Source organism: Bison bison, unplaced genomic scaffold (assembly GCF_000754665.1).
Source record: "Bison bison bison isolate TAMUID 2011002044 unplaced genomic scaffold, Bison_UMD1.0 scf7180017864368, whole genome shotgun sequence".
NCBI lineage: Eukaryota > Metazoa > Chordata > Mammalia > Artiodactyla > Bovidae > Bison > Bison bison.
Window position 1 is genome coordinate 3,010,098 of NW_011494940.1, and position 27,189 is coordinate 3,037,286.

Here is a 27,189-nt window from a genome sequence, read left to right on the forward strand (position 1 = left end):
TGAAATGTATAGATTTTTGCATTCTCAAAGTTGGTTTGCCTACTGCTATAAAGCTGGGCTGAATAAAAAGTGGATCCCCTTGAGCACTCTTGCAAAGAAGAGCAAGACCTCATCTATTTGGCAATTTCGCCTCTTGAGGAAACACAGATAAATGACCAAAAGGGCCTCAGAGCAGAGTCTACAATGAAATAACATATGCCCCAAGGCTCAATGCCTGTTATTAAGAAGAGCACACCTCATGAAGACTCTTTTCCTCTTGCTTTTGGATGGAGACTGAAGAACTTGATTATTTGATTTTCTGGTGCGGTAGATCTGTTTTAAAAATGGAGTGTATTTCCCCAGTCCTTGAATCTGATCTGGGCCTGTGACTTGCTTTTGTTAATAAAAGGCAGCAGAAGTGTCAGAATGCCAGTTTCAAGCCTCAAGGAACTCTGCACGTTTCTGCTCTCTTGCTTGCAATCCTTCTGTCCCCAGGCGAACAAGGTCAAACCGGCCTGCTGGAGGATGGGAGACCATGCAAAGCTCTGCCCAATGGTCCCAGCCGAGGTCATCCTAAACCAGCTGAACCAAACACGTGAGAGATCCCAGGCAAGATCAGTAGAGCAGCCAACCGAATCCACAGAGGCGCACAGACATGAGGGTGGTCCAGCAGACATAGACATATGTACACAGACACGTGAGCACACAGACTGGCAGGGAGTCATGTGAGCAATAGCAAATGCCACTTGTTTGAAGACACTATGCTTTCAGGTGGTCTGTTACTCAGCAACAGCTAACTGATACACCTGGCCTGCTACATATTGGAAATGGGAATCGTTTAGAGAAGAAGAAGGGCTACTGGAGACAAGCCATGCTGACAGAAATAAGAAAACAAGGCAGCAACTAAAAAGCAAAAACAGAGACTCAAAGAACATACTGGTCTGGGGCCCTGATGGCTCAGACAGTAAAGAATCTGCCTGCAATGCAGGAGACCCACGTTGGATCCCCAGGTCAGGAAGATCCCCTGGAGAAGGGAATGGCAAGCCACTCCAGTATTCTTGCCTGGAGAATTCCATGGACAGACGAGCCTGGCGGGCTACAGTTCGTGGGGTCACAGAGTCAGACATGACTGAACGACCCGCACTTTTGCTTTACTAGGGGAAAGGGAAACCTTTTGGTAAGACCTTGATCACTGACAGAATTTTAAAGCACAATATATGAACAATGACCCTGAGTTATCCAGAAAACTTAACTGAAAGGCAGTATTCTTTCTTTAAGAAGGCAAGGGCATTTTAAAGCAATATTCTCATTCAAAATAGTTAAAATGAAAAGCTCAAGGTGTTAAGCATTATTTGTCTGGAAAATTCATTGTGTGTGCAGGGACCATATTTTCTAAAGCCAAAACTGGGTGACATTTCAGATGGGCTTTGGTACCGCTTCCAGGAAATGCAGTTTGGTGGCCATGATGTAGGCATTTTAGGACATCTGACCACTCACGGGGACAATGAGACAGAAGAGGTGAAATCAAGGTGACCCAGGAAAATCTGCACAGAAGAGCCAAACTCCTTCCTCAAAGGTTCCAGGTTCATGGTACCAGAGGAGGCAGCCCAGGGAGACCCACAGACTGGAGGCTGCAGGGCCAGCCTTCGGCAGCCTGCAGGACTCAATGTGCTGGAGAGTGGAAATGAAAGAGGTGGGAAGAACTGCCATCTGCAGGGCCAGCCTCTTTCCTTGGCCTGTCCTCTGTCCCTCTGGACACCACACAGCAGGTTCATGCCATTTTATGTACTTGAATTCTGCTCCTTTCCAAAGCATCACACTGGAAAATAATAATTGTTCATATTCGCTGCAAGTGTTGCAAGTGCCAAGGACTAGATCAAGCTCTCGCAGAGGATTAACTCATGAACCCTGTTAGTTACGCACCACTGCTGTCTCCCCTTTCAAGAGGTGAACCGAGGCACAGAGAGGTGAAGCAACCTGCCCAAGATCACACAGTTGGACAATGGCAGAGGCGGAATCCAAACCTAGATGGCTGGCTCCACATCCATCCCCTGCACTGTGGTTCTGCTCATTTACTTTGCAAAGGTTCCTTTTTCTCTTCCCAGCTGCGTCGGCTGCATCCTTTGACTCAATCTTGACTTCTGCCTTTTTCAGAACTGGACTTTTATGATCACCAGCCCTCCTGCCCTCTCCCCAGTTTCAGTTCTCAGAGAACTAAGGGGAAAACCACACGTGCCTGTTCTTGGCGGGCTGCGGTCCTTTGCCCTGTGGCTTCTGGCTAATGACCACGATCGCCTGGAGTGGGTCCAGGGAAGCCAGGTCTGCCCACCTGTGATAGCTCAGCTGCTACCTCTGGCGAGCAGCGCAGTTGCACCCAAGGCCAGCTGCCAGCACCACCTCCCTATTCTCACCCCCCACCGAGCCACTGACAGACCAAGGCTCCAGGCTGCTTTATCTCCTGCTAACACCCGTCTCCTCTCCCTCCTCCTCTCTATCTGGGGGTTTCCTGTGGCTCTAATGAAAAACCCTTGTGTCACATTGAAAAGTTGCCAGTTACTGCTGCTGGGAATAAAATGCAGTCTCTGCGGGGCGGAGACTCGTGAAAGCTTCAGGCTGGGGAGTGAGGAGGGCAGGGTCGGAATGAATAATCTCTTCGGGTGTGAGCAGGCTCTCAAGCATAATTAGATGGTACCAGGTGAGGCCTGTAAACAAACAATGTACCGCTCAGGCTCCCCGCCCCCGCCAGGGCTGTCTCCTTTCCTGCCATGCACACCCACCCAGCTGGCCACCCTTGTGCTGACGGGGTTGGGATCTTTCCCTCCACCCCAAAGATGAGACCAGGCTGGGTGTCCCTTCTGATGTGAGCTCTCAGGTCTCTGTGCGTGGTGGGTAGTAGCTTCCCCAAATCCTCAGAGACCTGGTCAGTCCACCATGGGGTATTCAAAACACAGTTTCCCTGGTCTACTCTGAATCACTGAGTCTAATTCCTAGCACGATGGCTTAAGACTCTCCAGTCTTAACCCCATCCCCGACCTGGATGATCAGGCACAAAACCACTGACCCTAGCAAGCAGACCAAGGGAAAGACACTCCCACATACATGCTCTCCCAGGTCTGCAAACTTTAGAGTGTCCTTCCACGGCTAGCTCTGATCCTAGGACAGCCAGGACAGACATTACTGTCCCCCATTCACAGACAAAGAAGCTTGCAGTTCCTCATAGGCTACGACACCAGGGGAGCCCAGGTCCTCCCAGCTGTTTCACTCACAAGCACTCTGCTGGGACGAAGACAACCACAGCGAGGTTTGAAAAGCAACCTCAGAGCCTGGTACTCCGAAAGCCCCACATTATGATAGTGGGGTGAGGAGGCTCCCCAGCCTGCCAGGCTAAAACTGTGACCCCTAGAACACTTGTCTAATGTGAGGTGAGCTCCAGCCATGGCAACCTTCTCAAGCATGTGCATTAGGGGAAAATAGGAATATCAGGAATTCTCAGTGGGGTCGATTTTGCCCCCTCCTGGGACATTTGATGGTGTGTGAGAACATTTTTGTTGTCATAAACTGTGAGGTGGGGTTTTGGCATCTAGCGGGTGGATGTCAAGGGCTTCCTAGGTGGTGCAGAGGTAAAGAATCTGCCTGCCAGTGCAGGAGACGTGGGTTCAATCCCTGGCTCCGGAAGATCCCCTGGAGAAGGAAATGGCAACCCACTCCAGTATTCTTGCCTGGGAAATCCCATGGACAGAGAAGCCTGGCAGGTGACAGTCCATGGGGTTGCAAAGAGTAGGAAATGACTGAGTCACAGCACACATACGTGGGTAGAGGTCAAGGATGCTGCAAAACGTCATGTACAGGACAGCCTCCTGCCACCAACAAGTATTTGGTCCAGAATGTCAATTGTGACACTACTGAGAAGTCCCGGGATAGATACGAGATGCCATCAAAGAGATGAGCCCATATCCAAGGATGTCCTTGGCCACTTAAGGGCAAAGTGTGAATCCCAGTTTGGCGTTTGTGTATGGAGTTTTCTTTGGCTTGATTTTTTTGCTGTTATTTATCTAGAAAGGAGATGTGGATGAACCCAGGGGCCAGCAGAGAAAAGGCTTACAGGTTGAACACACAGCCAGTCCTCTGTGTCAGGTGGGCTTAAAGGACCCACTTTACTGTGATGACCAATAAATACTAAGACCCAGCTCAAGCCCTTGAGTCTTCAGATACTGGTTGCCACTTTAACAGTAGCATATGGATGAATAAACCTCTAGTTTGGGGTTACCTGCTCAGATTTATTCCATATAGACTCTCCAGGGGGTCTCCCGTCTTTAAAAACATTCAAAAACAGACTGTTTCATTGACAAAATCAAGTCTCCCATGAGTTAACAGAGTGGAACCGACTCCTGGTGCAGATTGTAGCACTAAGGCTCCTGCGGAAGCCAGGCTGCAGGTGCCAAATATTTTCTTTCCAGCTGATTCGATGCAGTTGGGCGGTTGATGGTGTGTGGAGGCGGAACGCCTCCTGATGGTCCAGTCCCCCCTGTTTGCGCAGCCAGGACCTCAAAGGGCACACATAATTCTTTCCCCCTATAAAGTGAATCTGGGCGTTTTACAGCTGAAAAGGGAGCGATTCCATTTGAATTAATCAAGAGGCTGAAGGTAAATGTGCATTATGTAGCTTTTAAGGTTCTTCCTTGATTGACAAGGTCTCTCAGCCACCCTCCTGAAAAGCTTTAGCAACAGAACATTTTTTAGCATCACTCAAGGGAGGTCTGCTATCTTAGCTATACTCAAACAGGCCTGTGGTGTTTCCACCCATCAGTGTAAGAAATGACTGTGGTCTGCCTCCTGATACACACTCGTCAGCCATAACCCTGGCACATTTCTCCTTTGTTGAATTATAAAAAAATAATAACAGTAAGGGGAAACATACCTTTCAGCCACTTTGGACATTTTTAAACAATGTCTGTCAATCTGTGCATTCAAAAATGTTATCTGAGGAAAGACAGAACAGAAGCGTTAAGACTAAACTGGAATATTTTCACCCTTTCACCCCAGGAACCCAAATCCTGTATTTCTACCAACAGCCAAACACATCCTCTGGACAGACTTCTCCAGGCCTCTAAGTTTCACTCCAGCAACTACTTTCCTCTTTTGGAAATTCTTACCACACTCAAGAAATACATTTTACTGTTTAGCTTACACCACATATTCTCCTGTTCTGTGTTATGGCTTAAGGCTTGATTCCCGGAAGTGATTGCTAACTTAAAGACAGTCTATATTCTACAAAGCTTAGAAGCAGCATGGAGGTAACCCACCACCCTGACTATTTGGTTTGACTCTTGTCCAGTGATCTCCTACCCAACTTTCACACCTACATCACACCTGTGTGCTTGGTGTACCTACCTGGAATCATTGAGTAGCTATTTTCCATAATCTATTTCCCTTCCCCCACACAATAATAAACTTGTCAAGGTCAGGCACCTCACAGTTTATGCCTTTGGGAGCCCCCTAGAAGCCAGTAAAGCATAATGTAAAAAGTAGCCCCTCAAGTCACCAGTGAACGCCTGGAAAGGAGTAATGTAATTAGTCAGCTACTGTCTGTTGACTTGGGTTGACCAGTTAACTCCTCATCATGGAGGCTGATAACATGGAACCAAATAATGGTGCAATAGCATTGGGAGTAGGGCTTGCTCTATTTGTCAGCTTTCCTTCTGAAATAGAGCAGTGAAGTTGGTGGTCCTGAGCTGGTTTACTCTGAAAGTGCATTACAATTTTAAGGACCCTGTGACATGAGTGCTCCCTGCCCACCCCACCCTACCCCACCACCCCCCAGCTCCTACAGCATCTTGTAGAAAACCCTACTACAGCAGTCAGCCCATGGTGTTATGGTAACTCATTATGTCCTTTTCTACTGACTCTTGAGCCTCCATGAATTATTCACACACAGTGCTCGAAGGTTCAAGTCACCCACAGCTGCTTCTACTGTGCTTTCCGGGAACTTAAAGCTCCCTGTGAACATTCAAAAGGTTTTCAAACTGGCCATGTTTCCCTTTGTGAGTGCAGCAACCAATTCACTCACTTGTTTCCGGATGTCTTCTTTTGTAGTTTTCCTGATTGGCTGACTGGGGATGTGCACCGGGCTTTGCGACTGGGATTCTTCAGTCACACCGTACACAGACTAGAGAAGAAACGAGACCATTGAATCAAGCACCCTCAAGAGCTGAAGGAGGCCCAAAGGGTCAGCTACTTTGAGCACTCATCTGATGCTTCTGTGCTCCTCTGTGACATCCTGACAATAAGTCATCGGCCTCTGCTTGAATTTCTCCAATGATGGGAACTCTGGCTCTTGAGACAACTGGTCCCATCTTTGGGTTATCACTGCTAGAAAATCCTTCCTTTCATTGATGGTCTCCTTGCATAACAGTGCTTCTCCAAATATGGTCCATAGACTATCTGCAAAAAATTATCTTGGGTACTTGGTAAAGATGCACATTGCCAAACTCTAGCCCAGACTCACTGAACCAGAATCTTTGTGGGTGGAGCTGGGGAGCCTGCACTTTTATCAAATGCTCAAGGTGATTCTGAGACACAAGAAGGTTCAAGAACAGCTAAACATTATGCACAAAGAGACCCCCTCTAGACTTTCTATCGGTTATGCCTCTCTGGTACAAACTTGAGATGGGAGGGTTTCATATTTGTTCCTTTTCTTCTGACCAGTTTTCTGGACTCAGTTTTCCCACATAATCACAGGTATGGCTACTTTTAATCTGTTCCTTTTGTTAGAAACACATTAAAGGCACTCTTTGTTCTGGGAAAGAAAAATAACCCTGAAGGGTACAGTTTATAGTTGAAATCTACAATATCATGGAAGGCTCAGATAATGTGCACATGGGCTCCATGAAATTCTGGAATATTAGAATTAGGGGGTCTTTAAAGATGAAATGAGGACATTTTAAGACTAACGTAAAAATATGAAGATGTTGAATCTGTCATCTGTTTATTCTGGCCTTCCATTACCCTGGTATTGTGAAATGACAGCAACATACTCGTATACTTTCCTGACTGCAATGATAATAACAAAGATTCTTTTATGTAAGATTTTAAAAAAGAATAATACAGTGGGTACCAATAAGTGAAGGAGAACAAAATATATAAGTAAAATGAAGGAGTTGATACATACATCATGACACATATATAGATGAGAGAGAATCACTGCCTTTTCCAGTCCAGTGAAACACAAATGGCCACAGGATCATTCATGGCTGGATGAGTTGGTGGTTTGACTTGGGGGAGATCTAACTATACTAAGACTTTCACTTGTGTCAAAGTATCAAGCCAGGCCCTGTGGGATCTCATTACTTATGGTTCCTTATGTGTCCTTTCCTCTCCACTGCCTCCCCAGAGTCAAGAGCTACTTTGGACCTCTGTACCCTTGAGACTGCTATGGAAATCCTTGGGAAGCCCCTGGTCTGGTGCCCCCTCCTGGTGTTCCTGAACCATCCTGAACTTCCCACCATCGCCTGGTGGCTTGCTTCATGCCTACCAGGCTGTGGGCTAGGGACTTCCCTGATAGCTCAGTTGGTAAAGAATCTGCCTGCAATGCAAGAGACCCCAGTTCAATTTCTGGGTCAGGAAGATCTGCTGGGGAAGGGACAGGCTACCCACTCCAGTATTCTTGGGCTTCCCTTGTGGCTCAGCTGGTAAAGATCCATCTGCAATGCAGGAGACCTGGGTTTGATCCCTGGGTTGGGAAGATCCCCTGGAGAAGGGAAAGGTTACCCATTCCAGTATTCTGGCCTGGAGAATTCCATGGACTGTATAGTCCATGGGGTCCCAAAGAGTCAGACATGACTAAGCGACTTTCACTTTCACTTGTAGGACTTGCCACTGTATTTCTGCAGCCAAGCCCACCCCTGCCACTCCATAAACACTTGTAGAATGAATGAAATGGTTTCCAAGGATGAAACAGGGAGAACTACAAATAGCAAATTGTTATTTGAACAGTATTCAAAATGGAAGGGCAATTCCCATCAAGAATTTTAATTCAGCTAAACTAGCGAACCTTTTTAACCTTTTGTGGGTTCTTCAAACGTCGACATTTTCTGATATCCATTTCTGTTGTGTTCACACAGCCTGGCTGAGAAAAAAAATCATATAAATTACTAAGTGAAAATCATACCTTCCAAGTTGGCTCAAGTGACACCCTCAGAACCAGTTTTTGTCTTTCCTGTTACACATAATACATGACTACCTCCATTTTGCCATTGACAATTTGTTTTTACAAAGGTGTTTCCATCTGTAATATGTGTTCCTCCACAGAGTTCTCACATGAAATAAAATAACATAGCTCATATTATCTAAGGATGGTATGTAGACGGTACAGTGTACAGTTTATACGAGTAAACTCATTATTCAAAGCAGTGGATGGCTTCAATTAGAGCCGTTGTTATTTCACACACCTAGCCACCTAAGGGCTTCCCAGGTGGCACTGGTGGTAAAGAATCCGCCTGCCAATTCAGGAAATGCAAGAGACGCCAGTTTGATCCCTGGATTGGGAAGATCCCCTGGAGTAGAAATGACAACCCATCCCAGTATTCTTGCCTGGAAAATTCCATGGGCAGAGGAGCCTGGCAGGCTATGGTTTTGCTTCTAATCAGACTTGAGGAAGGCTGACATAATTTATTCATCTTAGTTTCATTTCATGAGGAAAATGCAAAATTTGTTTTAATAACATGAAATTGGAAATGCATCAGATCTCATTATTCATGGATTTTGTATTTGTGAATCTGCCTACTTGCTGAAATCTACTTATAATTCCCACACTGATGCTCGTGGTGACTTCATGGTCACTGGTGCATATGCACAGAGCAGCAAAAATGTTGAGCTGCCTGACCTGCATGTTCCCTGGGAGGCACCTTCTTGTTTCCTCTCCTGCCGTAAACAAGCGTCCTTTTCATGGTCTACTTAGCACTGTGTTTTACACATTTTTGTGTTTTTTGTTGGTGATTTGGGTGTTTAACATGGCCCCGAAGCCCAGTGCTGATGTGCTGTCTCATGTTCCTAAGGGCACGAAGGCTTAGGGTTTGCTTTATGGAGAAAAGAGGTGTGTAAGATATGTGCCATCCAGGCGTGCGCTGTGAGTTCAAAGTCAGTGATCAACAATATACATTAAATAAGGTGGCTTTAAGCTGAAACACACTTTAAACTAGGTTCTGTATTGATTGGTTGATGAAAATGTGACTGGAGGCTTGCAAGAAACTAACCCTGTATTTCTCCCAGGATAATGACTCAGAATCCATTAATTCAGTGCTTTCAATCACCAGTGACTGTGAGTAACATCAATCGGTTGCATTTGAAAGAGAATACTCTAGAAGTTGGAATTGAATAACATTAGAAATGGAAAAGCTTATTTTAGGACTGTAAACTTTGGGGCCCAAAGTTCCCTGGGTGGAATTCCCACAGCTCCACCATTTGCAATTCCATATTTCGTGAATGAATCATTTTTAAAAGGTGGAACTGATATACATACCAGAAGATCTACTGAGATGATCCAAGTGAATGGCAAAAGCAATTTCACAAAGCTTAGCAATTTTCTTAAGAGTGAGATGCCTCGTGGCTAAAGACAGTCTTTTCTTTTAAGTGAAGGAAGAGAGAAAATTGAAAAATAGAGAACCAAGCAGAGCTTTCTCACCACTGGCCTGTGGACATCCCAAAAGGCTCGTTCTTGACTATCCAAAATTTTCCTTTCTGTTTTATCCTTTTTCCGATCAATCCTGGAAGAGTGAAAAAAGGGAAATCAGAGGCTTTTTCTTCTGTTTTTCCTTCCTGATCCACGTGCCAGCTCTAGGTCCCATTTTTAGGAGCTTAGTGTACACAGGGCTCTTGGCACCTGTGTGGCTCCTGCTCTCTGCAGAGCTGTATGATATGGGTGCATAGTTCCCTCAAGGAACCCTCAAGAAGCCCACACATGGTAAGAGAGCGTGTTTTCAGCTAGAGTGCAAATTACTGATTACGTATAATGAATAGGGTGAGCCTATCCAGTGTTCAGGAATGCAGCTGTCCTTTTGAATTATTAAGATTTGGATTATTAAGAACTGCATTAGTTGTTGTCATCCTCCCCCGTCCCCCACCTTATCAAAGGACACTGCATATTCAAGTTATGAGAAGGAATATAACCATAGGCTTGTAATCTTTCATCCTCAAATCCGAAAGTTTGCTTTAGCTTCAGAATCAGTAGAAATGTCTTCAAAATGCTGCAGTTATGTGTTTTAAAATAGTACTTCTCTGGTGGCTCAGATAGTAAAGAATCTGCCTGCAATGCAGGAGACCTGGTTTTAATCCCTGGGTCGGGAAGATCCCCTGGAGAAGGAAATGGCAACCCACCCCAGTACTCTTGCCTGGAAAATTCTGTGGACAGAGGAGCCTGGCGCGGGCTACAGTCCATGCGGTCGCAAAGAGTCAGACATGACTGAGTGACGAACACACTTTTCACATGTTTTAAAAGTTACTTAAACCATCTGGTTCTCTAAAAGCAAAGTAATAGCCCTGGTGTATGACAAGATTCAGAAGGCAAATATCACTGGCCTCAGCTGAGGGAGGCACAAATTGCAAGACAGACAGATTTTTCATGTTGTGATCAGGAGCATTGGTAAGAGCCTTAAAAAGCAGCCTGCATTACTCCATGTTATCTAAGTAGAAAGTAACTTCAATTAATTGCTGTGTAACTCCTGGTTCTTTGCTCTCTTGGGAGTACTTTAGTTTACTAGACTAAAATAAAGTCATAATAACCCTGTGATTTTTGTGAGAATTGCTGTGTACTTAAACGGCCCAGAATTATAATGTAATCACAGAGTTAATCAAAACAGGGAATCGAGAAATACCATATATATACAAAGGGGTATTTCCCCCTCCTTTTATAACGTGCGATGATGCTGTGTGGTCCTGAAAGTGTAAATCAGACCTTCTCTTCCCAGTGGTTCCTGAGTGCACTGGCTCAATTCTTCCTCCTTCTCACCCCTCCCCAACCCGCCTGCCTTCTCCTTCCTCAGGGGCTGTGGGGAGCACTGAGGTCAGGGTGCGTGCACGTGGAATCATGGGTAGGGGGCAGAGGTTGCAGGGGGAGGGGAGGAGGGGTACAGTTCATGGGACCCAAGGACCTCACGTCGTTTCCAGCTGCAAGCAGACTGCTCATCAGCCTGAGCACAGCCCTGGGGGTGGGCTGCAACACTGCCCAGAGTGTGGGGAGGGGCCCTTTGAAGACCCACGGGGGCTCCTCAGGTGCAAGTGGTGCCCAGAGAAAAGATACTCACCTCCTCCCAGTTCAGCATCCTTTCCCCACCCCCTCCTCTGTCCCATTTCTTCTATCATCACTTGCAGCTAAATCAGAGCCTGCTGCCGAAAAGGACAAGAGACAACCCCACCTGAGCAAGCCTGTTTCCCAGAATCAAAAGGATCTGGTTGATGACCATGTTTCTGGGCTGGGGGACATTCACTGCCCACTTCTGTTTCCTTACAGAGAAAGGCATTTCCACTACACTCCCTAGGAGGGAAGAATGTGGAAAAAACACTCTGACTTTCTCCTCCTCTCATCTCTTCTTGATTTAACTTATTGGCACATTTGAAAAAAGAAATAGAGAAAGCTGAGGTTGGTCCATCTGGGCCCAGTCTGGGTCAGTCTGTTCTCAGGACAGCTGTTCTCTGCAGGCAGTAAACTTACAGGCTTGACTCTGCCCTCGGATCGGGGGGTGTTACTACAGATACCCAGGTCTGCCCTGGATGGGACACTGTAATTCTAGGGCAATGATTTGTGGTCATAGATCCAAAATCATGTCCCATCACTAGTTTTATGAGTAGCAGTCTGACATCTTGGACTCCAAATGTCTGACTTCTGTGCCTTGTTTTTGATTGGTTCTGAACCCTTCCCCTTAGGAGAGATGGAGGAGGTGCCGCTTGTTGGCTTTCCTAAAACTCCAGAATGTTTTCCTAGAAAGATGAAATTTCTAGACCAACAAATAAAGTGGGTCTAGTGTTTTTCAGCTTCCAAGCACAGAAGATTTGGAAATCTCCTTGGGAATTAGGTACAGCTTCTTAGAACCAGAGTTATACATTTGGGAGGGACCTCATTACCTGCTGGAACACACACTTTGGAGATTATTTCAGGGTGTCGTGGGTGATAGAAATGCAACTTATCCATCCTGACCTTGATTTCTGCCCAGTTGTTGTCATGAGAGAGACAGTGACCAACCACGGCTGGATGGAAGGAAACCTCACTCTCATACCACCTCTAAATTCCAGAGAGTCTTTTTCTCTTTGCAAGGGGTCCTGTGAAGTTCACCTACTTGACTTGTGCTTCTGCTTGCATAAAGATGAATTCCCACTTCCTTGCAAAGGCCCTCTGAAGTCTTGCTAAGTTTTCCTAAAGAGAAATGAAAATCAACAAGAAGGCATTAATCATCGTGAGTTTGCACATCGATACTTATTACAAGGCAGCCATCTATTTTGGTTACTTGCAACAAAACAGCAGGGCCCTACTTTAAATCCACCGGACATGAACCCAGTTTGACATTGCACCAGACCCTGTTGTACAGAGAACTATTAATATTCATTTACACGTCCATTAAGGCTGAAGTCTGTGTGGTTCCCCGATTCTTCTTTTCTTGTGTGTTTTACAGGAACATGACTCACACAGCATTTATAAAGGCCACTGAAGACAGGGAGACTGGATGTGATTGTTCAAACACGCTGGGTTTAGGGAAGGAACGAGAGGGGTCTTTGCAACTGACTGCAAGACCAAGAATGGAATTCTCAAGATTTGTCTTCTAGCAATCAGGGGGCTAGAAGGTGGCAGAAAAGGAGAACCCAGAGGGCCTTGCATTAATCACTTTGAAAGTCCAGATTCAAAAGTGGGAAAGAAGGGAGTGCCCAGGTTTGTGATGTTCATGAAAGGAAAACGCAAAAACCATAGGAAAGAAAAGGCATTCTGGGTCACCTTTAGAGGGAGAGGGAAGAAGCCTTTTGGCAAAGTCTGTTGCTCAACCTAGTGGCACGATAGGACAGTGAGGCGGGGTGTCTGACAGGTCCCTTAATGACTCGCCTAATTCTGATGGAATGCAAGGCAAGAGCCCACATTATGCTGTGTGTTTTCATAGAGCTCATGCCAAAACTAATTGATTACCCTCATTAGTGGATTATTAATATAAAAGGAGCTTTGGTTGAAGACCAATGCATGTAAACTCAGTTATTACCAAGGCTTGCTGTGTAAACATTTCAAAAAACCAACCATTTGATTCTCCCTGATAGCTCAGTTGGTAAAGAATCTGCCTGCAATGCAGGAGACCCTGGTTCATTCCCTGGCTTAGGAAGATCCCCTGGAGAAGGGATAGGCTACCCACTCCAGTATTCTTAGGCTTCCCTTGTGGCTCAGGTGGTAAAGAATCTGCCTGCAATGCAGGAGACCTGGGTTCAAGACCTGGGTTCGATCCCTGGGTTGGGAAGATCCCCTGGAGAAGGGATAGGCTACCCACTCCAGTTCTGTGGCCTGGATAATTCCATGGACTGACTGTATAGCCATGGGGTCATAAAGAGTTGGATGCGACTGAGCAACTTTCACTTTTTTTTCCACTTTTGTTTTTTTCACTGTTCACAAGAAGCAAAGCTGGTAAAGCCTGAATGTCAGTCAACTGGGAAGCAGTTACCTAAATCATGATACAGTCATACCATGGAATACTAGACAGCCATTAAAAATGAGACTGTAGATTATTATTGCTGCTATAGGAAAAGTCTCAACATCCTTACAGTATATGACTGGAGAAAGAAGCAGCTTACACAATAAATGTTTACAGTGTGATCTAAGTTTATTATAAAAAAATGTATGTATAGAAAAAAGGACTGCAGGATTCTTTCTCTGCTTTCTTTGTTGTTTGAATTTTTGTTTTTACAAAGATACTATGCCATCAGGAAAAAATAATGAAATTATATAATATACATAAAAATAATATAATTACTGAATTGTGAAAACAAAATTTTTTTTAGTTTCTAACCACTTTTAGACAGAACTTCAATGTGAAAGAACATCTTAATGCCATATTCTTTACCAATACCAAAGCAGAATGTTGTAGGGCAAGAGAATAGAAAACAGAGTAAAGTATGTTAGGAGTTGGTGCTGTCGTGTTTCTATTCAGGAGCTTTTTTAAAAACACGGGAACTACTGGGAGGGGAGACACAGGATGGAGGGGCCACGTGCTTCTGCACTCTGGGTTGTTCCTGTAGGTCATGTTCGGGAAGGGATGTAGTCATGTCCAAGTTAAAGCACTTGGTGCTTGACGCCCAAAGAGCCAGGCAGTGGTCTTCTGGGAGAGGAGTGGTTGCTGGCACATGAGGGCAGATAGGGGGGTGGGACTGGGTGCCTAGGACGCTCAGAGCCATAAAACTACCAGGCTGGGGACGCTTGGGGAGATCATAAAGTCCCAACCCACTTATGTTTCTTGGCTCCCATGGATAAGCCAACTTTAGCCAGGGCCCAAGGCTTCCAGTGAACTTCTGCTCTGCATCCTGCACTACTGTCTCCCTGCCAGCCCACAGGTCCTGTGATGCCAGTGGGACCACAGAGTGGAGCGAGGTGCCCTCATGCACCCATAGAACCCATGTGCTCTGAGGGCAGGCACGTGCCCCGTGGGCTGCAGAGAAGGGAGTGGTGGCTCAGTGGATGGGTGGACTTGGGTGCTGGTACCCATGAGTGACAAGGTCTGGTGAGCAGGGCCTCACTCTTGCTTCGGAAGACTGAGGCCATGAGAGTGGGAGGGACATGGGGAGACGGGTGAATCTGAAGGAGCTGTTCATGCTGGAGTATCCAGGGGTGAGGAGTCTTCACTGCCCCTGATGTTCCCCGTCTCCTGGCTGTCAGCCCTTCAGTCATTTCATGGCTCCACAATGCCTCCCCTGGAGGGCCTGTGAAAAGCCAGCCAATATTCTAGGTTTTCTGTGACCTGTACAAACAGTGGTTTGGGGGAAAAGATCTTGCAATCCCAGGTTTTAAATACTTAAAACATTATCTGTGACTCTTCCAAGTTCGCTGTGCTTTGGCTCTATTAAATGGGGGTGGATATGAGCGCGGTGGGGTCTCCAGTTTCTGCAAGCAATCATGCCTTGTGAAAGAAGGAGGAGGAAAGTTGGGAGTGTATATCTCCATCTGACATCCGTCTTGTCTTCTGGATTGGATTTGGTCCTAAGATTTTGCATCTACTGCCAAGTCCTGGTGAATTGGGTCTGAAGATGCAATTTTAAAAAATTATCATATATTAAGCTAAAAAAAAAGATCATATAGTAAATTTGTTTTTCTTCTTTTGGTATATAGTAATATAAATTTTAACACATGTATATGCATGGTTAACCACCACCACAATCAGGATACAGAATGGTTCCATCATTGCCCCCCACCCCACAAATTCCTTCATGCCATCTCTTTATATCTGCATGTATCCTGGCAGCCACTGATCTGTTTTCCCTCATGACAGCTTTTTCACATAACTGGAACATCACAGTTTGCAATCTTTTGAGACTGACTTCTTTCACTCAACATAATGTCTTTGATACTCATCCAAGTGGTTGGATTAATAATTCATTCCTTTTCAGGGTAGAATAGTATTCTGTTCCAAGGCTGTAGAGTAGTTCATTTAACCATTCATCTGTAAAAGTGCATTTGGATTGTTTTCATCTTTGAGGTATCACACATAAAGCTACCATGGACATTAGTGTACAGGTTTTTGTGTGGCTGTAAGTTCTGATTTCTCTGGGGGTATGTATGTAGTTATATTAAAGTGGGATTACTTGGTTGTATATGGTACGTGTGCGTTGAACTTGATGAGAAACTGCCAAACCATTTTTCAGAGTGGCCACACCCTTTTGCATTCCCACCAGCAATATAGGAGACCACCACATCCTTACCAGCACCTGAACTATCAGTACTTTTAATTTTAGCCATTCTGATGTGTAGTGGCATCTCATCATGGATTTAGTATGTACTTCTCTAATGGCTGTTGAACATCTTTCCATATGCTTCTTTGTCATACTTAAGCCCTCTTTGGTGAAGTGTTTGTTCTAGTCCTTTGCCAATTTTTAGGCTGAGTTGTTTTTTTATTGCTGAGATTTGAGAGTCCTTTATATAAAGATATGATTATACTGTGATGGTAAGAAGAGCTGAGAACAAAAAAAGGGAAATAGAAGAGACTTCCTTTCCACTGTCTGAAGGAGTTGGGGGAAGAAAAAGGGAAAAATGCAAGCTGAGTCAGAGCTGAAGGTAGTTTATACTCTCCTCCTACACCGTACCTGGAAAATAATCATACTTACTGCTTCATAATCTGCCAGTTCCAGCCTTGCTTTATTCTGCATTGTCCTCTTACAGAGGTAGATGGCTGAAGGAAGAGAAATTACAACACATGTAAGACTAGCAGTATGGTGGAATCATAATCCACCCACTCATTTGTTCATCCACTCATCCAGCCAGCCAGCCCTCACTATATGCCCAGCACTGTGTGGTGAAGAATATGTTTTTCTGTGGATGCATGCCATCTGACCTCTAGGAATATTTCTATAGGTCAGGATAGGATGAGGACCCCCCCATCCGATCCTGACAACCTCCCTTCATCCTCCTCACTCTGCTTCATCCCAAACATCCTCCATCAGTGCGACCTTTCATAAATATGACCATGTTACCTTACTGCCTAAATTTCCTGCATTGACACCTTAGCGACCTCGAAGAAAGGTCAGGCTTCTAAAGGCGGCATTTTGTTTGTTTGTTCAAGATCTAGCCTCTGCTTGTCTTATCAACCTCTTCCCTCCCTCATTCAGGCATGTTGCTCTTGTTGCTCCGTCATGTCTGACTCTTTGTGACTGCATGGACTGCAGCACACTGGGCTTCCCTGTCCTTCATTATCTCCTGGAGTTTGCTCAAACTCATGTCCAATGCGTCAGTGATGTCATCCAACCATCTCATCCTCTGTTGCCCTCTTCGCCTCCTGCATTCAATCTTTCCCAGCATCAGGGTCTTTTCCAATGAGTCAGCTTTTTGCATTAGGTGACTAAAGTATTAGCACTTCAGCTGCAGCATCAGTCCTTCCAATGGGTATTAAGGCATGTGAGGCTACCAAACCCTTTCGGTTCCACTTCTCTGTGTATGTGTCCACTGCCTGGAGACCTTTTCCTCTGCCGTCTTATTTCCCTCCATCTGGAAACCATCTACCACTTTGAAGATCCAGCCTGGTGTTCCTGATCGCATCTATCCATCCTCAACCGTTGGACCTAATTCAATTGTGCAGTACTTGTGAGTTTACCAGCTGTCCCTGCTCCAGGCTGAAGGCTTTCCTAGGGCAGAGGCTGTGTCCTACTCAGCATGGACCCCTGCACCAAGCTCCAGGGCCTGCCAGGTCGAGTGAGTGGACAGTGGGAAGGGAAGGCAATTTAGGTGTCTCTTCCCAAGCTCAGCAAGGGCTATTGGCCTACAATTGTCAGGATATTCTTCCTCCAACATGGCCTTCATCACTTCCTCTCCTGCCTCCGCTTCTTCAGTATCTCCTTCCCTCTCCAGTGCCAAGTAGAATGACCCAGGGGAGACAATAGACAAATGGTATGAATGAGTAATAGGATGACTAGGAGAGAAGGTCAGAGAGGACCAGGACTGATCTGCTGTTTGACAACCTAATTATATCAGGAACTCTAGTCAACTCCTTGCTGGGTTAACCAACCTGCTCACGTGGTCTGAAAATTTTCCTGATGCAGACTACAATATGCTGGAGCCTTCTGGCAGAAGTCTCCTCTGTATGCCCACATTTCTCATATCATTCGAGTTTGTGAGTGAGGGTCAGTTGTGTTTGTTCTCGAATCTGCTTATGTCAGGCATACCTGTTATTCTAATAACGTACATTCACTAAATGTTACACACACTGATGGAATTAATGTGAAAAGAGAGAGTACAGTTGTTTCTATGAAGACCTAGCTGAATGGTTTGGAACAACTTGATAAAGGAGAGTCAGCTAAGACAATTGCTGATAACTTTGGTATGGGTAAGATAATTGGAAAAAAAAAAAACATGAAAAAAAGAATAAAAATATGAGAGAGGTCAACATACAGTTGCTTTAAAAGTATTTTTTAAATTCTTGATGTACTTTAAGGAGGTCAAAACTGGGTGGTTTATTTCAAGTGTGGTTTATTTAAGAAAGAAACTCAAATTATGGGGACCGAAAATCAAAGAGAATCTTTGGTCCTACCTCAAAAGGCTCTTGAATGAATATTCCTTGGTATATTCTCCATTCATTTGAAGTGGTTAAGGTATGCATGTATCACTTTTTCATGATTCTCTCCTAACCAACTTTTCCAGTGAAACAAACAGCCACAGCTCTGCTCTGTGTCAGATAAGGGGTGTCTGCTGTGTTAAAAGGTACCTCCTTTGGTCTCTTGGCCTGTGGAACTGGAGGCAACTTGTAGCAGGAAGTTGTCACCCGCCCCTGGTCTCAGTGGTCCTTAAGCAGTATAACTGGAGCTGCTTTGGCAGCACTGCCTTGGACGGGGTTATTTTTTAATTGATTTTTGCCTGCGTTGGTCTTTGTTGCAGCACGTGGGCTTTCTCCAGCTGAGGCGAGTGGGGGCGACTCTAGTTGTAGTGTGCGGGCCTCCCACTGCAGAGGCTTCTCTTGTTGCGGAGCACAGGCTCTACAGCACGTGGGCTCAGTAGTTGTGGTGCGTGGGCTTTGGTGCCCAAGGCATGTGGGATCTTCCCAGACCAGGGATCAAACCTGTGTCCCCTGTATTGGCAGGCGGATTCTTATCCATTGTACCACCAGGGAGGTCCCTCACAGTATTTAATATTGGCCAAATTAGAAACTCTGGAAAGTCTAACCCAGATTTGGTCTTTATTTAAGTGGGATCATCCCAAGAAATTTCCAGCCCATCTGGGTCAAAAGGGATCAGCTAAGTTGAGAAGTAAAGTACCATGCGCAGAAGGCAAAGGTACCTCTCCTGATGAGCATGAGTTATATGGTGGCACACTGGTGGGCCCCTTCCTGTGCAGCGAATGTCATGCATTGGGCAGTCTGTCCACCCCACTGGGGAGGCAGCAAGCAGCAGTTGAGGGGCCCTCCCTGGGGCCTGTGTGCTTCCTCAGTGGCTCAGCAGTGTTCCCTCTGATACCCAACCCATCAAGTGACCACTGGCAACAAAAGCCAAGTCCTCTTACAGGGCATCCGGGGACTTGTTTTAAGCTCAGATGCTGGCTTTTTTTTATGGATATGTGATTTCTCATTGGAAAAATACTTGTCTATTTTGCCCTCATGCCAGCATATCACTTGGATACCCACTGCCATCTCAAGCTCACTGGCATCCCACCAGGACAAAAACAGAATGCAATAAAAAATCTTTACAGTCAATAGATTCATGTACTACATGTGCAATTAAACATTGAAAAAACATTGAACCTATCATATTTGAATGTCCTTAAAAATTGACTCCCTTTCCAAACTTTCTGTCTCTACTCAGTTCAGTTTAGTCGCTCAGTCATGTCTGACTCTTGGCAACCCCATGGACTGCAGCACACCAGGCTTCCCTGTCCATCACCAACTCCCGAAGCTTGCTCAAACTCATGTCCATTGAGTCCATGATGCCATCCAACCATCTCATTCTCTGTCATCCCCTTCTCCCACCTTCAATCTTTCCCAGCATCAGGGTCTTTTTCAATGAGTCAGTTCTTTGCATCAGATAGACAGACTAGTGGAGTTTCAGCTTCAGCATCAGTCCTGCCAACAAATATTCAGGACTGATTTCCTTTAGGATTGACTGGTTGGATCTCCTTGCAGTCCAAGGGACTCTCAAGAGTCTTTTCCAACACCACAGTTCAAAAGCATCAATTCTTCAGCTTCATCAGTTCTTCAGCTTTCTAGCTTTGACTAGACGGACCTTTGTTAGCAAAGTAATATCTCTGCTTTATAATATAATGTCTAGGTTGGTCTCTACTAGTCTCTCTACTAGTGACAGCATAATATATCTCAGTCTCCTAAACTAAGGTACATACAAATCATCTATTTCTCTATTTCCCCCATACCTTCCAATTACTTTTTAGAACAATGGAATTTTAGCATTGGAAGTAACCTTGGCGACCATCAAGTATGGACCCCTCACTAATAGATGGAAAAATAAAGGCTCAGAGAGCTGAAGTGCTTTACTCATGGACTAGTTAGTTGTAGATGTGGAATTAGAATTGAGGTCTAGTTTTCCACTATGACATTCACTGCTCCGTGTACTTATTCACTGACTCATTCATTCTCCCATTTAAAATTCTGAGTGCCTCAATGTATATATGTGGAATCTAGAAAAATGGTATGGATGAACCTATTTTCAGGGTGGGTAAAGAGACAAAAATGCATAGAATGGGCAAGAAGAAAAAATAGGGAGGAAAGGGAGGATGGGATGAAATGAGAGAGTAGCATTGACATGTATAAGTGACAGCTACTGGGAGGCTGTTATATAGCACAGGGAGCTGAACCTGGCGCTCTGCGATGACCTAGAGGGGTAGGATGCTGGTGGGGTGGGAGGGAGGCCCAAGAGGGAAAGGATACATGTATACATATAGCTGAGTCACTTCACTGTACAGCAGAAACTAATGCAATATTGTCAAGAAATTAAACTCCAATTAAAGTAAATTTGAATGCCGCTTCTCTGGTAGCTAAGACAGTAAAGAATCCACCTGCAATGCAGGAAACACAGGTTTGATCCCTGGGTTGGAAAGATCCCCTGGAGAAGCAAATGGCAACCCACTCCAGGATTCTTGCCTGGAGAATTCCATGGATCGAGCCTGGCAGGCTACGGTCCATAGGGTCACAAAGAGTCAGACACGACTGATCGACTAACACTTTCACATATGTGCCAAGCAATATTTTAGGTCCTAGGGAAATCACCACACTAGCACCTACCACATATATGGAGCTTGTTGAATGTTAGGCAGTAGTCTAGGGACTTTCCAAATGTCCACTTACTTAATCCTCGTAATAACCTTTGAGGCGAGTTCTGTTATTAGCCTCCTTTCATAGGTGAGGGAATTTTTCAGGTTATTTCCCATTTTCAGAGACCCACAGTGGCTCTGGGAAGCTGCTGAACCTATTCTAAATGTCTCTCCTCGACTACGAGGACCTTTTCATATACTTGTCCATCCCAAAGTATTCCACCTTTGTTATCATGCTTCAGCAACATAAAATCTTTGAGTAGTTGGATCAAATTCCTCAGCATCCTCTTCTTGCTTGCACATCATGGTCTCTCTCTCAGCCTGGGATGCTTGGAGGGCAAGCCTGTTACTCACTCAAATCTGTGACAGAGCAATTGACACAAAGTAGATGTTGAAAGAAGGGAAGTTTCTGGTTCTTCCTCAATCCAAGCCACACCTATTCTGAATTCTTAGCTCCAGTGGCACATACTTTCTGGCAAGAGGGCTGCCACAGAACAAATAAGATCAAACACCATCCTGGGAGTACTAATACCAACCCCACTATGGTTTTTATTGGCTCCTTATTACGTGCATACACCAAAATTTGCACATATTTCTAATTAATGAAACAATTTAATCCTAACCAACAACACGAGAAGTACTATTACTATTCTGCTTTTAAAATGAGATTTCAGAGGCACAGAGAGGTTAAGTAGCTTGCCAAGATCACACAGCTAGTGGAACCAGTCGACAATGGGCCCTTTGTGCTGACTTCTCTCTTGTTAAATACTGATTTTCTGATTAACCAGGAAAAGGCAATGAGTATTTTGTATCCTGAACTTTAACTTCTCCATTTGATTTCCCAAAATGGAGGTACAGGAATTCAAAATAATTTTGCTTCAGTGACAGCCTGATATAAATTGTTATTTTTATCCCTGTTCTTACTACCCAGCTAAAATTACAAAAATCTGTAGAGAAAGGGAAATGGTGTCCTGCTGTATGCAGGGTAAGATGGCTGATGGTTGCGGGTTTATATTCAGGCAAATATTTGAATTTTACTTGGGCCCAGGTTTTCTGGTCCCACCATCCTCCCAACCCTCTCCATTGCCTGGAAAAATATTGGTTTTCACATTGACAAGGGTACACAGCTGCTGCATGGAACCGAGCTACAATTATTCAAATTCCGAGTTGGGTTTTGTGAGCAGTATTTCAGCCCCAGAAACACTTGTTTTATGAGCAGCCAAATGCTGCTCCCGTTTCAAGCCGGAAACCTGGCTGGACCCACTTATCACATCATTTAGGGCGCAGCACAGTTCCAGAGGGACCCGTGGTGATGCCTGCAGATAGCTGATGAGACAGTCACAGGGCCCTGCCCCCTACATCAGGGCCATGTTCCAGACTTGGAAACAGAACCACTGTAGCCTCGTAGGGCAGAGGCTTGCCAGGATTCTATCCACAGAACTATTTCCAGTTTCTGGTTTCCCCTCCCTCAGAAGTGTGATCCAGAGCATGTAGCTTATCACAAGGTCTCAGGACAGGGTCCCTGGAGTACCACCCAGCTGCAGCTGGCTCTACCTTCCTGTGAAAACCATCCCGCAAAGAATCCAAGAAGTTACAGTTCTCATTGCGTGCCCCGGTCCCAAGGAGAGCAGCTGTGGACTGCCCCAGCAGCTGAGTCAGTGACGAGGGTGCTGTGTGAAGGGGCAGACCACGAAAGGAGCATCTGAGTTCATATTCTGCTGCCTCTACTGAGTGTCTGTTAATCACCTTTGATAAAGAACCAGTTGTTGTTGTTGTTCAGTCGTTTAGTCGTGTTCAACTCTTTGCAACCCAGTGGACTGCAGCATGCCGGGCTTCCCTATTCTTCCCTATCTCTTGGAGTTTGGTCAAACTCATGTCCATTGAGTTGATGATGTCATCCAACCATCTCATCTTCTGTCTCCTCCTTCTCCTCTTGCCGTCAATCTTTCCCAGCATCAGGGTCTTTTCCAATGAATCTGCTCTTCACATCAGGGGGAAAAGTATGGAGCTCCAGCTTCAGCATCAGTCCTTCCTAATAAACATTCAGGGTTGACTTCCTTTGGGATTGACTTCTTTGATCTCTTTGCAGTCCAAGGGACTCTCCAGAGTCTTCTCCAACACCTCAATTCGAAAGCATCAATTCTTTGGCACTCAGCTTTCTTTATAGTCCAACTCTCACATCCATACATGACTACTGGAAAAACCATAGCTTTGACTAGACATACCTTTGTCAGCAAAGTGATGTCTCTGCTCTTTAATATACTGTCTAGGTTTGTCATAGCTTTCCTTCCAAGGAGCAAGCACCTTCTAATTTTGTGGCTGCAGTCACCATCTTCAGTGACTTTGGAGTCCAAGAAAATAAAGTCTGTCACTGTTTCCATTGTTTCCCCATCTATTTGCCAGGAAGTGATGGGACTGAATGCCATAATCTTCTTTTTGTGAATGCTGAGTTTTAAGCCAGCTTTTTCACTTTCCTCTTTCACACTCATCAAGAGGCCCTTTAGTTTCTCTTAGCTTTCTGCCATTAGGGTGGTGTCATCTGCATATCCAAGGTTATTAATATTTTTCCCAGCAATCTTGATTCCAGCTTGTGCTTCATCCAGCCTGGCATTTCTCATGGTGGTGGGTTAGTCACTAAGTCAGTTCCGACTCTTGTGACCCCATGGACTGTATGTAGCCTACCAGGCTCCTCTGTCCATGGGATTTTCCAGGCAAGAATAGTGGAGTGGGTTACCATTTCCTTCTTCAGGGGATCTTCTTGACCCAGGGATTGAACCCCATCTCCTGCACCACAGGCAGTTTCTTTACCGACTGAGCTACCAGGGAAGCCCTGTATTCTGCATATAAGTTAAGTAAGAAGGGTGACAGTGCACAGCCTTGATGTACTCCTTTCCCAGTTTTGAACCAGTCTGTGGTTCCATGTCCGGTTCTAACTGTTGCTTCTTGACTTGCATACATGACTATAAAGAAAGCTGAGTGCCGAAGAATTGAGACAGGTAAGGTGGTCCCGTATTCCCATCTCTTGAAGAATTTTCCACAGTTTGTTGTGATCCACACAGTCAAAGAACCAGAACCATCAGCAAATCTTTACTGAGTGCCCACTACGGCTTGGGAATGCACTATGCACTGGATAATAGAAGTGAGTGAGGTGGACCAGCCCTGCCCTCATGGAGCTGATGACTGACTGGGCATCCAATCCGAGTACAGTGTGATAGATGCGAGGATGTGGCCTCTCTAGGCCTCAGCCGTATCTGAAGTACAGGGATAGTATAACTTTAGAAGACTGACACATAGATATAGTAAACAGTCTTCATGGAGAATACAGGGCAAGAGTCTAATAAATCCCTGCTTGGACAGAGGTAATTCCCTGCTTACCCAGGACCCAGCTTCACCCACTCTTCGTTTTCTCAGGTAGGGTAACTTTTGTATATCCCTCCATGGCCTGTTACTCTTCCCCTCTAACCTCCAACCATCAAAAACACCAATGAATTATTAAAAAGTCTTAACAAGTCTGTGAGAAAGGAAATGGCCAGGGGGACGTGCCCCTGGATCCAGCCCTGCCTGAAACCCTGTCCCAGGAAGTAGTGGTCAACGGCTACTGGCCCAGTTTTCCATGGCCCCACAGAATGAGCATGTTGGACAGACCTGAGAAAACTTTTCTTCCCCTCCCACCTTCCCTTCCAATGGCTGCCTCCTTCAGTGGGCCCTGCCTTTCATCAGTATGTGGAACAGCACCTGTCAACAATACGAGAAAGGGCTAAGCAGGGCAAAGGCCCTCCTCCCCATTCATCATAGTCATCCACACAGCAAAGATGTGTCTTCTGCATTCCCAGTAAGTGTGGGCCATGGCTTCAGTGCTCACCATAGTCCGTGTTTTCAGGTTCCCAGCAATTTGAAGGCCAGAAGTATGGGGCCTGCAAAAGAGCACAGGCGTCAGGACTGAGGATGCCAACTCGTGCCCTCCCCTGCCAGGGGCCCATGGGCAGCCCTCCCCTGGCCCAGGGAGGATTCCTCCCTGACAGGCCCTGTCTGCACGTCCTTTGTGTTGCCACTGCACCTTGACTCTTTCCTGTTCTTAGCATAGCTGAGGCCAGTCAACATTTTAATCTAAGTGTTGAGAAAGAAAATCTCAGGTCAGCCAAATAAATGCAAAAATGAGAAACTTAGTTTGCAGGGCAAAAACTTCATATCCTGAAACAATATAAGTCTAATGCAGGAGTCAGACAAGCACTGTTTACTGGGGCACAAGCTTCAAGTTCCTTTATCACTTTGCTATGGACTGAATGGTGCCCTCTTGAATTTCTATGATGAAGCCCTAACCTACCTGCCCCTCCCCCCCACACATACCAGTGTGACTGGATGTGGAGTAAGGAAGTGATTAAGGTTGAATGAGATCACATGGGTGGGGCCCTGATCACACAGGATTAGTGTCCCTGTAAGAGGAAACACCAGAGAGCTAAAAACCTCTGTCACTATGTCTCCCTCTCTCTACCATGTTAGGACACAGTGAGAACTGATCATCTGAAAGTCAAGATGAAAGCTCTTCTCACAAACTGAACCCCACTTGAGGCTTAATCTTAGACTTCCAGCCTCAAGAGCTATGAGAAATGCATTTCTGCTGTTTAAGCCACCCTGTCTATGGTATTGATATTTTCTTATGGTGGCTGAGCAAACTCAGACATTCTTTGACCCTGTCTGAAGAACTCCATTCCAAAGCCTTTTGGTTTAGACCTTGACACAACTCCTTATGCTCTGCTCAAATTCACTGTAGGACAGGATCTGAGAAAAGGAGAGGAAAATGTTTGGGAAGTGTTACTAGGTAGTGAATAGAAATTTCACACCAAGAAGGTATATATAACATGATATAGCAGTAGGATTAAGGACTTTGCTATCCAGCTGATCTAGGTTCCAATCAAGGCTGTCCCCTGGATTGACGAAATGTCCCATTAATTCTCCAGGTACCTCAGTTTTTGCAACTGTAAAATGGGTGATATTTATCCCCCCAAAGTTTGTTCTTCAGAATAAGTGAGATATGTGTAAAGCAACAAGTGAATGGTAAGTTCTCCATGAGGGCATTTTACTATTATGTGGGGGGAATGCAAAAAATAGCACAGACAAGTTTGCTTTCCCAGAGCTGGTGGGAGGTAGGAGTTGCTTCCTTAAATACCATCAGTTTTTTAGGTAGTTCTAATCTGAGATTGGAGAAGGCAATGGCACCCCACTCCAGTACTCTTGCCTGGCAAATCCCATGGATGGAGGAACCTCGTAGGCTGCAGTCCAGGGGGTCGCTAAGAGTCGGACATGACTGAGCGACTTCACTTTCACTTTTCACTTTTATGCATTGGAGAAGGAAATGGCAACCCACTCCAGGGTTCTTGCCTGGAGAATCCCAGGGACGGGGGAGCCTGGTGGGCTGCCGTCTATGGGGTCGCACAGAGTCGGACACAACTGAAGCGACTTAGCAGCAGCAGCAATCTGAGATCAGATGATGAGAAGAAAAGGAGAAACCGAAGGCCTACCTGGAAACGATAAAAGGTGCCATCATCCTTCATGGTAAGAACATGGTCCGAGATGGGAAAGACGTAGCCCTGGGCAGCTATAAGGCTTCCCAAGTGTATTGCTTCAACTGAAGGGACAGGGAAGAAGAAAGAGAAGTTATTGCAAAACTATCAGAATGCAGGGCTGCTTAGATGAAGTGTAAGTGGGATGGGGTAGGGTGAGCAGAAAGGCAACTGGAAGTCAACTGTCATCACCCCCAGATCACAGCATGATTGGTTGATAATTTCTGAAATGACTGCACTGGGCTGGGTGGAGATATCAATGGTTGGGAAGGTGACACGTGTCTGAGATGCCTATGGATCCCAGCTCTGAGCGTCTGATATCGTTTAACCCCCTAAGACTTCCAGAAAAAAGTTTAGCTTCCAGTTAGGATCATGAGCTCTGGTGTGGAAGTCTGTAAACAAGTGAGATGCTTCATGTAAAGTGCTTAGCAGAATCTGGTGCATGGTAAGTGCCCAGTAAGTGCTGGCAGCCCTGATTCATAGTTTTAGTTTCATTCTCTCTTTTTTTTTTAATCACCACCATCAATGAATATGCAGCCCACAGAGTCTTCAGACTCACATTGCATTTCCTGACATGAGAATCCTACCAGCGATGAGGAGGGTATTACTGTTCTCTTATGGATAAAGAGGAATTAGAGGAAGAGAAGGCAGTAGCATAGGGAGGCCAACCTAATACAA

At 45.4% G+C, this 27,189-nt stretch overlaps 1 protein-coding gene across 4 annotated transcripts in view; it reads right to left on the minus strand.

Moving 5' to 3' along the window:
* RGS6 (regulator of G-protein signaling 6) overlaps positions 1-27,189 on the minus strand; it is a 192,008-nt gene that overhangs the window by 72,191 nt on the left and 92,628 nt on the right. For all 4 annotated transcript variants that reach the window (XM_010855815.1, XM_010855814.1, XM_010855813.1 and 1 more), the window contains exons 3-10: positions 26,470-26,576; positions 24,813-24,864; positions 16,312-16,376; positions 12,306-12,382; positions 9,659-9,740; positions 8,030-8,104; positions 6,047-6,145; positions 4,898-4,959 (exon numbers count right to left, since the gene is read on the minus strand). In XM_010855815.1, the coding sequence (XP_010854117.1) occupies positions 4,898-4,959; positions 6,047-6,145; positions 8,030-8,104; positions 9,659-9,740; positions 12,306-12,382; positions 16,312-16,376; positions 24,813-24,864; positions 26,470-26,576 (619 nt within the window). The remainder of the gene's footprint in view (positions 1-4,897; positions 4,960-6,046; positions 6,146-8,029; positions 8,105-9,658; positions 9,741-12,305; positions 12,383-16,311; positions 16,377-24,812; positions 24,865-26,469; positions 26,577-27,189) is intronic.